The sequence below is a fragment of the Coturnix japonica genome, chromosome 2 (assembly GCF_054131305.1).
Source record: "Coturnix japonica strain WE chromosome 2, WE-NBRP24, whole genome shotgun sequence".
Classification (NCBI taxonomy): Eukaryota; Metazoa; Chordata; class Aves; order Galliformes; family Phasianidae; genus Coturnix; species Coturnix japonica.
The window spans coordinates 57,405,129-57,416,155 of NC_140664.1; the positions used below are offsets into that span (position 1 = coordinate 57,405,129).

Here is an 11,027-nt window from a genome sequence, read left to right on the forward strand (position 1 = left end):
TCTTCTGGGGATGAAAACCAGTATTTCTGGGAAACAGCGCTATTTCAAAGGGATAAAAAGCATAATTTTGGTGAGAAAACCATGTTTTTGCAAGGATAAAGAATGATTCTTGGGAGAGAACTTTTTATTTCTGGGATAGGTACTGATATTTGTGTGCCATTCTTCTAAAATTTGTCAGAAATCGATATTTCTGTTGGAAATGTCCTTATTTTGAAGAGGAAAAGAGGTATTCCAATAAGAGTGTTTCATATGTTGCTGCAGGGGACCATTTGTAGAGAAAACGATTTCTATTGGGGATGAAAACCACATTTTTGGGTAGAAAATGCTACTTGTAATGATGACAAGCTTTGTATTGGTAAGAAAATGAACTTTTTGCAAGATTCAAGAGTGATACCTAAGAGAGAACACATTTTTTTCTGGTGTAAGTCTTGATATTAGTGTGAAATACATCGGAAATTTGTCTGAAATGGATAATTCTTATGTTAATGTCATTATTTTGTAGGGGAAGACAGATATTCTGGAATCAGTGAGTCATCATTTGTTACAAAGCATCATTTTAAAGAGAATGTGTCTTCTTTTGGGGATGAAAACCAGTAATTTAGGGAGAAATTGCTATTTGTAGGGATGAAAAGCATTAGTTTGGGAAGAAAACCATAGTTTTGCAAGGATGAAGAGTGATACCTAAGAGTGTACTTTTCATTTCTGGGATAAGTATTGATATTCATGTGACCTACTTCTAAAATCTGTCAGAAATGGATATTTCTGAAGGAAATGTCATTATTTTAAATGAAAAGAGTTATTCTCGAAACAGTGTGTCATATTTGGCTACAAACGCTGATTTTGAAGAGAAATCGATTTCTTTTGGTGATGAAAAAAACCTTTATGTCTAGAAAATGCTGTTTGTAGAGATGAAAAACATTATTTGGGTAAGAAAAGCATATTTTTGCAAGGGTAAAGAGTGATACCTAAGAGAGACCTTTCTATTTCTGGTATAAGTATTGATATACCTGTGAAATTTTTCTAAAATCTGTCAGAAAAGGATATATCTGTTGGAAATGTCCTTATTTTGTAGAGGAGAAAAGGTGTTTCTGTTAGTAATGTCCTCAATTTGTAGAAGAGAAAAGGTATTCTGGAAGCAATGTGTCCTATTTTGCTACAAAGCTTCATTTTGTAGAGAAAATGTCTTCTTCTGGGGATGAAAACCAGTATTTCTGGGAAACAGCGCTATTTTAAAGGGATAAAAAGCATAATTTTGGTGAGAAAACCATGTTTTTGCAAGGATAAAGAATGATTCTTAGGAGAAAACTTTTTATTTCTGGGATAGGTACTGATATTTGTGTGCCATTCTTCTAAAATTTGTCAGAAATCGATATTTCTGTTGGAAATGTCCTTATTTTGAAGAGGGGAAGAGGTATTCCAATAAGGGCGTTTCATATGTTGCTGCAGGGGACCATTTGTAGAGAAAACGATTTCTATTGGGGATGAAAACCACTTGTTTGGGTAGAAAATGCTACTTGTAATGATGACAAGCTTTGTATTGGTAAGAAAATGAATCTTTTGCAAGATTCAAGAGCGATACCTAAGAGAGAATACATTTTTTTCTGGTGGAAGTCTTGATATTAGTGTGAAATACATCGGAAATTTGTCTGAAATGGATAATTCTTATGCTAATGTCATTATTTTGTAGGGGAAGAGAGATATTCTGGAATCAGTGAGTCATAATTTGTTATAAATAATCATTTTAAAGAGAATGTGTCTTTTTTTGGGGATGAAAACCAGTAATTTAGGGAGAAATTGCTATTTGTAGGGATGAAAAGCATTAGTTTGGGAAGAAAACCATAGTTTTGCAAGGATGAAGAGTGATACCTAAGAGTGTACTTTTCATTTCTGGGATAAGTATTGATATTCATGTGACCTACTTCTAAAATCTGTCAGAAATGGATATTTCTGTTGGAAATGTCATTATTTTTAGATGAAAAGAGTTATTCTCGAAACAGTGTGTCATATTTGGCTACAAACGCTGATTTTGAAGAGAAATCGATTTCTTTTGGTGATGAAAACCACCTTTATGTCTAGAAAATGCTGTTTGTAGAGATGAAAAACATTATTTGGGTAAGAAAAGCATATTTTTACAAGGGTAAAGAGTGATACCTAAGAGAGACCTTTTTATTTCTGGTATAAGTATTGATATTCCTGTGAAATTTTTCTAAAATCTTTCAGAAAAGTATATATCTGTTGGAAATGTCATTCTTTTTTAGATGAAAAGAGTTATTCTGGAAACAATGTGTCATATTTGGCTACAAACGCTAATTTTGAAGAGAAAACGATTTCTTTTCGTGATGTAAACAACCTTTATGTCTAGAAAATGCTGTTTGTAGAGATGAAAAACATTATTTTTGTAAGAAAAGCATATTTTTGCAAGGGAAAAGAGTGATACATAAGAGAGACCTTTTTATTTCTGGTATAAGTATTGATATTCCTGTGAAATTTTTCTAAAATCTGTCAGAAAAAGATATATCTGTTGGAAATGTCATTCTTTTTTAGATGAAAAGAGTTATTCTGGAAACAATGTGTCATATTTGGCTACAAACGCTAATTTTGAAGAGAAAACGATTTCTTTTGGTGATGAAAACCACCTTTATGTCTAGAAAATGCTGTTTGTAGAGATGAAAAACATTATTTGTGTAAGAAAAGCATATTTTTGCAAGGGTAAAGAGTGATACCTAAGAGAGACCTTTTTATTTCTGGTATAAGTATTGATATTCCTGTGAAATTTTTCTAAAATCTGTCAGAAAAGTATATATCTGTTGGAAATGTCATTCTTTTTTAGATGAAAAGAGTTATTCTGGAAACAATGTGTCATATTTGGCTACAAACGCTAATTTTGAAGAGAAAACGATTTCTTTTGGTGATGTAAACCACCTTTATGTCTAGAAAATGCTGTTTGTAGAGATGAAAAACATTATTTGTGTAAGAAAAGCATATTTTTGCAAGGGTAAAGAGTGATACCTAAGAGAGACCTTTTTATTTCTGGTATAAGTATTGATATTCCTGTGAAATTTTTCTAAAATCTGTCAGAAAAGTATATATCTGTTGGAAATGTCATTCTTTTTTAGATGAAAAAAGTTATTCTGGAAACAATGTGTCATATTTGGCTACAAACGCTAATTTTGAAGAGAAAACGATTTCTTTTGGTGATGTAAACCACCTTTATGTCTAGAAAATGCTGTTTGTAGAGATGAAAAACATTATTTTTGTAAGAAAAGCATATTTTTGCAAGGGTAAAGAGTGATACCTAAGAGAGACCTTTTGATTTCTGGTATAAGTATTGATATTCCTGTGAAATTTTTCTAAAATCTGTCAGAAAAGGATATATCTGTTGGAAATGTCCTTATTTTGTAGAGGAGAAAAGGTGTTTCTGTTAGTAATGTCCTCAATTTGTAGAAGAGAAAAGGTATTCTGGAAGCAATGTGTCCTATTTTGCTACAAAGCTTCATTTTGTAGAGAAAATGTCGTCTTCTGGGGATGAAAACCAGTATTTCTGGGAGACAACGCTATTTTAAAGGGATAAAAAGCATAATTTTGGTGAGAAAACCATGTTTTTGCAAGGATAAAGAATGATTCTTAGGAGAGAACTTTTTATTTCTGGGATAGGTACTGATATTTGTGTGCCATTCTTCTAAAATTTGTCAGAAATCGATATTTCTGTTGGAAATGTCCTTATTTTGAAGAGGGAAAGAGGTATTCCAGTAAGAGTGTTTCATATGTTGCTACACGGGACCATTTGTAGAGAAAACGATTTCCATTGGGAATGAAAACCACTTTTTTGGGTAGAAAATGCTACTTGTAATGATGGCAAGCTTTGTATTGCTAAGAAAATGAATTTTTTGCAAGATTCAAGAGTGATACCTAAGAGAGAACACATTTTTTTCTGGTGTAAGTCTTGATATTAGTGTGAAATACATCGGAAATTTGTCTGAAATGGATAATTCTTATGTTAATGTCATTATTTTGTAGGGGAAGACAGATATTCTGGAATCAGTGAGTCATCATTTGTTACAAAGCATCATTTTAAAGAGAATGTGTCTTCTTTTGGGGATGAAAACCAGTAATTTAGGGAGAAATTGCTATTTGTAGGGATGAAAAGCATTAGTTTGGGAAGAAAACCATAGTTTTGCAAGGATGAAGAGTGATACCTAAGAGTGTACTGTTACCTCGATCTGGTAACCTGGAAAGTCAAGTCCCTTTGTGAATGTGTATCGACGGCCCCGACCAAGTCACAGCTGCTTGTTACACCAATATGGTCAGCGGTAAAATGGCGTTTATTGGAATGTGAGGGTCCCTTATATAGGTATCCAGTTTCATCCTTATCTTTTATACATATGCATGACCCAGCAGGGGAAGGCCTATCACGTTACATCCCGAGGGTCGTACTTCGCCTAATACAACATCTCCCCTTCCCCATGCCCAATAAAACCAAGACCCGTAACACGCGACCGCTAAAACTATCCCTAACATATAAAAGTGTTAGTTTTCATATATAAATTTTGTGGTGAGTTATTTAAAAAGTGACGTAAACATGCAAAGGTATGTGGTGCAGTGTATAATAATGTTAGTGGTTCTTTAGTTAGTATTTTCAAGGCATCTTGGGCTTATGCAGCTCATTATCATGCGCTGTAAACAACCCTGAATACATTGAAACAAACAAGGTAAACAAATTCTTAAAACTAAAAGACTAAAATGATAGGAACACTGTGGTGGCATTAGCTTAACAGACCAGCATGCCAGCATACCAGCCTCTCAATTTCTCTAAAAGCATAGACTACAACTACTCCTAGAGCTAAAATAAATGCAAAAAAATCTGGCTGTAGAACCCCACAAACGAACCTCATCCCCTTATAACAATCACACAAAGGCACACAGTCAATAATGTAACAGATGTCCTTCTCGTGAGTACTGACAGCTGTTCTTCATTCATCCCTTTTCTTTTTCCTGTGGGGTCGTTTCACGGATGCAGCTGGCGGGCTCCCACCAACCGTACCTAGAAGGAAAGTACTCAGTTTTTCGATTAGTTTTCTGTTTCTCCCAGAACATCCTTTTGGGCGATCGCTGTATCAGGTTTTATTTTTCTCGACGGAACCCATAAAATTTTTCCCGATTCTCTGTCCTTTACTGCAGCATAACCTCTGCCCCAAACTAAAACAGACCACCCTGATTCCCAGGTACCATCATCCCGTCTTATCTTTACTGGTGGCCCCTCGTCAATGATTCTTGGTTGCCAGTGTTTCTGTATTGGGGTGTGCTTACTCTCTCCTCGTTCAAAATGATTGATTGCATAAAGTGCTCGGGCCAATACTTCTGCCTGTTGGGCTATTGGGATCCTACCTCTGTGACCCTCCCCCTCCCCAAGGACACGTATCTTATCCTTCAGGAGGCGGTTGGCCCTCTCCACAATTGCTTGTCCCTGGGAATTCCCAGGGATGCCTGTAGAGTGAGATATTCCCCACCGTTCAAGCCAATCTTGTGTAGACCGCGAGATGAAACACGAGCCATTGTCTGTTTTGATGTGTCGCGGCACCCCCAGGACCGCGATGGCAGTGGCCCAATGTTGCTGAGCAGCAGGAGAGTTAGCACGCGTGTGTTGGGTGGCAATGATGATCGTCGATGATGTGTCCACGGTGACCGCCAACCATTGCTTTGGAGCCATACGTTGTTCTAAAGTGAAGTCAGTCTGCCAGATATCTAGAGGAGAGAGCCCCCGAGGGTTAACTCCCACCCCCAACGCAGGTGCTGAATTACAGTGCGGGCATGTTTGAACCACTTCTCGAGCTGCGGATAGAGGAATGGAACATGCTCGTGACAAAGCTCGTGCTCCAATGTGCAGAGAGGAGTGTAAGTCACGTGCCTTTTGAAGTGTAAGCACCTGTCCACCTGCTACCCGGTCAGCCACCGCATTTCCAGCTGTAAAGAACCCTGGAACCTCCGAATGACTGCGGACATGAAGAATGGCCACAGATGCAGATCGGGAGACCAGAGCCTCCTCCAGCAAGAAAGCGATCTCAGTGTTAGGCACACCCTCATTAGACAGCGGTGTTGTCTGTTGTTTGTCCAGAACATACTTAATAATTTCACCCGGAGTCTCAAGATCGTCAGGGGCAGCTCGAATGATGTCCCTAACATTTTTGTGAGCCTTCTGCTTCAGGCAATCCTTTAAAACAGAAGCTTGCGCGTCCTTAGGTAGATCTGATCCTTCTACTGCTCGTATCAATCGATTAGCAAAATCAGAGAATGACTCTGAGGGACCCTGAGCAATCTCTGACCACGGGGCTGCAGGCTCTGCCTTTCTTATAAAGTTTCTAAAGGCAGTAGCAGCCGCCCCTGTAGTGGAAAGCAATTCCCCTGGGCGCAGGAGCCTAAGCTGTCTCTCTGGGGACCCAGCCATTTCCGCAGTTACTCCCGAAAGCCTCATTATATCAGTTCTCGGTTCCCCCTCCCTCCCACTAGCAGGGTGTTGAGCATCACGTCCAGCCTCAGCTACAATAGCTTTAAGTTGTATCATCCACTCCTCCCTCCACAAAGTAAACTGAACTGGCTCGAGAACGACTCTCATTAGACTCTCAATGTCATACGGGAGTAGGGGACCTGGGGCAATGAGTGCCTCAAAAGCACTTAGTGTCATCGGAGATCTCAGCCCCTTTTTCTCAATCGCTTCTGCAAACCGAGTAACTGCTTTTGCTTCCAAAGGTACCCAAACCGGTCCCTCCTGTCTGACGACAATCGGGAACACTGCATGATCTCGCTCCTTGAGTCCCGACTCACGCATTGATTCCTGGATGTCAGCCCAATTAGTGGGCCTGCGTGATAACTCTTGCTCCCCCCACAACTCCTCCCTCCATGGAGGCGAACCCGATACTGTGGGGCCGGGCAAAGCCTTCCGTTCCTCCCCCTTTTTGGAACACGATCCCTCCTCTGAGGGGGGCGGGTATGAGGGCGAGCCCACGCCTCCACGGCGCGCCGCCTCCATAAACCCTCCCCCCTCCGGACAAGAACCGCCCCCTTCGGGTGAGTGAAAGCTCTGCAAAGAGGGGTAAAGGCGGGGATATGATGGTGGCGCCTCCTTCGATGACTCAGCTTCCGCCTTCTTTTCCGGAGTTGTTTCGAGCGCGGCCATGGCCATCTTGGAATCAGCCGGCGTGGCCGACGCCATCTTGGATCCGGAGTCACTGCAAGAAAGCAGATCCCCCGCACCCCCCGAGACCCCGGACGTCCCGGAATCCAGACCAAAGACCCCTTTCGCGATGGCCTGGACTTGCTTCTCCTCCCTAGCCGCTTTAAGCGCACCTAGGACCAAACCCCAGGTTTTTAATTCTTCCGCTTTATGCTCGTGGGTGGCTCTCTGGAGCAGGGCCTCAGTGAAAGAGTCCCACCGCCCCGAATCGAGCAAAACGCCAGGGGAGGGTAAAAGTCGCGCCGACTCCAAGCAAGAGGCAACAGCGGCAATATCCTTCTTAGAAGGAGCATTCTTACCACAATAGGTTTTACAAAGTTGCAATACTACTCTAAAGACGGAATCCATTTACCCAGAGACCTGAAGTCTTCCTGGTCTTCTACGAACTATCGGCCGTAGGATAGGCGCAGCGCTGCATTCCCCTTTGCACCCCACCGAGAGTGCTTCCACGGGCTCGAACCGTGGATACCGCGTCCGTCAGCGCGGTTTTAGCCGTCGCACACTCACCTCCAGGACTTTGCCTCACACGGGGCACCAATTGTTACCTCGATCTGGTAACCTGGAAAGTCAAGTCCCTTTGTGAATGTGTATCGACGGCCCCGACCAAGTCACAGCTGCTTGTTACACCAATATGGTCAGCGGTAAAATGGCGTTTATTGGAATGTGAGGGTCCCTTATATAGGTATCCAGTTTCATCCTTATCTTTTATACATATGCATGACCCAGCAGGGGAGGGCCTATCACGTTACATCCCGAGGGTCGTACTTCGCCTAATACAACAGTGTACATTTCATTTCTGAGATAAGTATTGATATTCATGTGACCTACTTCTAAAATCTGACAGAAATGGATATTTCTGTTGGAAATGTCATTCTTTTTTGGATGAAAAGAGTTATTCTGGAAAAAATGTGTCATATTTGGCTACAAACGCTAATTTTGAAGAGAAATCGATTTCTTTTGGTGATGAAAACCACCTTTATGTCTAGAAAATGCTGTTTAAAGAGATGAAAAACATTATTTGGGTAAGAAAAGCATATTGTTGCAAGGGTAAAGAGTGATAGCTAAGAGAGACCTTTTTATTTCTGGTATAAGTATTGATATTAATGTGAAATTTTTCTAAAATCTGTCAGAAAAGGATGTATCTGTTGGAAATGTCATTCTTTTTTAGATGAAAAGAGTTATTCTGGAAACAATGTGTCATATTTGGCTACAAACGCTAATTTTGAAGAGAAAACGATTTCTATTGGTGATGTAAACCACCTTTATGTCTAGAAAATGCTGTTTGTAGAGATGAAAAACATTATTTTGGGAAGAAAACCATATTTTTGCAAGGGTAAAGAGTGATACCTAAGAGAGACCTTTTTATTTCTGGTATAAGTATTGATATTCCTGTGAAATTTTTCTAAAATCTGTCAGAAAAGGATATATCTGTTGGAAATGTCCTTATTTTGTAGAGGAGAAAAGGTGTTTCTGTTAGTAATGTCCTCAATTGGTAGAAGAGAAAAGGTATTCTGGAAGCAATGTGTCCTATTTTGCTACAAAGCTTCATTTTGTAGAGAAAATGTCTTCTTCTGGGGATGAAAACCAGCATTTCTGGGAGACAACGCTATTGTAAAGGGATAAAAAGCATAATTTTGGTGAGAAAACCATGTTTTTGCAAGGATAACAATGATTCTTAGGAGAGAACTTTTTATTTCTGGAATAGGTACTGATATTTGTGTGCCATTCTTCTAAAATTTGTCAGAAATCGATATTTCTGTTGGAAATGTCCTTATTTTGAAGAGGGAAAGAGGTATTCCAGTAAGAGTGTTTCATATGTTGCTACAGGGGACCATTTGTAGAGAAAACGATTTCTATTGAGAATGAAAACCAATTTTTTGGGTAGAAAATGCTACTTGTAATGATGGCAAGCTTTGTATTGCTAAGAAAATGAATTTTTTGCAAGATTCAAGATTGATACCTACGACAGAACAAAATATTTTCTTGTGTAAGTCCTGATATTAGTGTGAAATACATGGGAAATTTGTCTGAAATGGATAATTCTTATGTTAATGTCATTATTTTGTAGGGGAAGAGAGATTCTGGAATCAGTGAATCATCATTTGTTACAAAGCATCATTTTAAAGAGAATGTGTCTTCTTTTGGGGATGAAAACCAGTAATTTAGGGAGAAATTGCTATTTGTAGGGATGAAAAGCATTAGTTTGGGAAGAAAACCACAGTTTTGCAAGGATGAAGAGTGATACCTAAGAGTGTACTTTTCATTTCCGGGATAAGTATTGATATTCATGTGACCTACTTCTAAAATCTGTCAGAAATGGATATTTCTGTTGGAAATGTCCTTATTTTGAAGAGGGAAAGAGGTATTCCAATAACAGTGTGTCATATGTTGCTACAGGGGAACATTTGCAGTGAAAACGATTTCTATTGGGGATGAAAACTGATTTTTCTGGTAAAAAATGCTACTTGTAATGATGAAAAGCTTTGTATTGGTAAGAAAATGAGATTTTTGCAAGATTCAAGAGTGATACCTAAGAGAGAACACATTTTTTTCTGGTGTAAGTCTTGATATTAGTGTGAAATACATGGGAAATTTGTCTGAAATGGATAATTCTTATGTTAATGTCATTATTTTGTAGGGGAAGACAGATATTCTGGAATCAGTGAGTCATCATTTGTTACAAAGCTTCACTTTAAAGAGAATGTGTCTTCTTTTGGGGATGAAACCAGTAATTTAGGGAGAAATTGCTATTTGTAGTGATGAAAAGCATTAGTTTGGGAAGAAAACCATAGTTTTGCAACGATGAAAAGAGATACCTAAGAGTGTACATTTCATTTCAGGGATAAGTATTGATATTCATGTGACCTACTTCTAAAATCTGTCAGAAATGGATATTTCTGTTGGGAATGTCATTCTTTTTTAGATGAAAAGAGTTATTCATTAAACAATGTGTCATATTTGGCTACAAACGCTAATTTTGTAGAGAAATCGATTTCTTTTGGTGATGAAAACCACCTTTATGTTTAGAAAATGCTGTTTGTAGAGATGAAAAAGATTATTTTGGTAAGGAAACCATATTTTTGCAAGGGTAAAGAGTGATACCTAAGAGAGACCTTTTTATTTCTGGTATAAGTATTGATATTCCTGTGAAATTTTTCTAAAATCTGTCAGAAAAGAATATTTCTGTTGGAAATGTCCTTATTTTGAAGAGGGAAAGAGGTATTCCAATAACAGTGTCTCATATGTTGCTACATGGGACCATTTGTAGAGAAAACGATTTCTATTGGGGATGAAAACCACTTTTTTGGGTAGAAAATGCTACTTGTAATGATGACAAGCTTTGTATTGGTAAGAAAATGAATTTTTTGCAAGATTCAAGAGTGATACCTAAGAGAGAACACATTTTTTTCTGGTGTAATTCTTGATATTAGTGTGAAATACATCGGAAATTTGCCAGAAATGGATAATTCTTATGTTAATGTCATTATTTTGTAGGGGAAGAGAGATATTCTGGAATCAGTGAGTCATCATTTGTTACAAAGCATCATTTTAAAGAGAATGTGTCTTCTTTTGGGGATGAAAACCAGTAATTTAGGGAGAAATTGCTATTTGTAGGGATGAAAAGCATTAGTTTGGGAAGAAAACCATAGTTTTGCAAGGATGAAGAGTGATACCTAAGAGTGTACTTTTCATTTCTAAGATAAGTATTGATATTCATGTGACCTACTTCAAAAATCTGTCAGAAATGGATATTTCTGTTGGAAATGTCATTCTTTTTTAGATGAAAAGAGTTATTCTG

General features: G+C 38.5%; 1 protein-coding gene across 1 annotated transcript; it reads right to left on the reverse strand.

Moving 5' to 3' along the window:
* Positions 1–4,303: 4,303 nt before the first annotated feature.
* LOC146761831 (uncharacterized) lies at positions 4,304–8,002 on the reverse strand. The gene has a single exon (XM_085539848.1). It carries the CDS (start codon positions 7,574–7,576, stop codon positions 5,069–5,071), a length of 2,508 nt encoding a protein of 835 aa, XP_085395974.1. The 5' UTR covers positions 7,577–8,002; the 3' UTR covers positions 4,304–5,068.
* Positions 8,003–11,027: the final 3,025 nt, after the last annotated feature.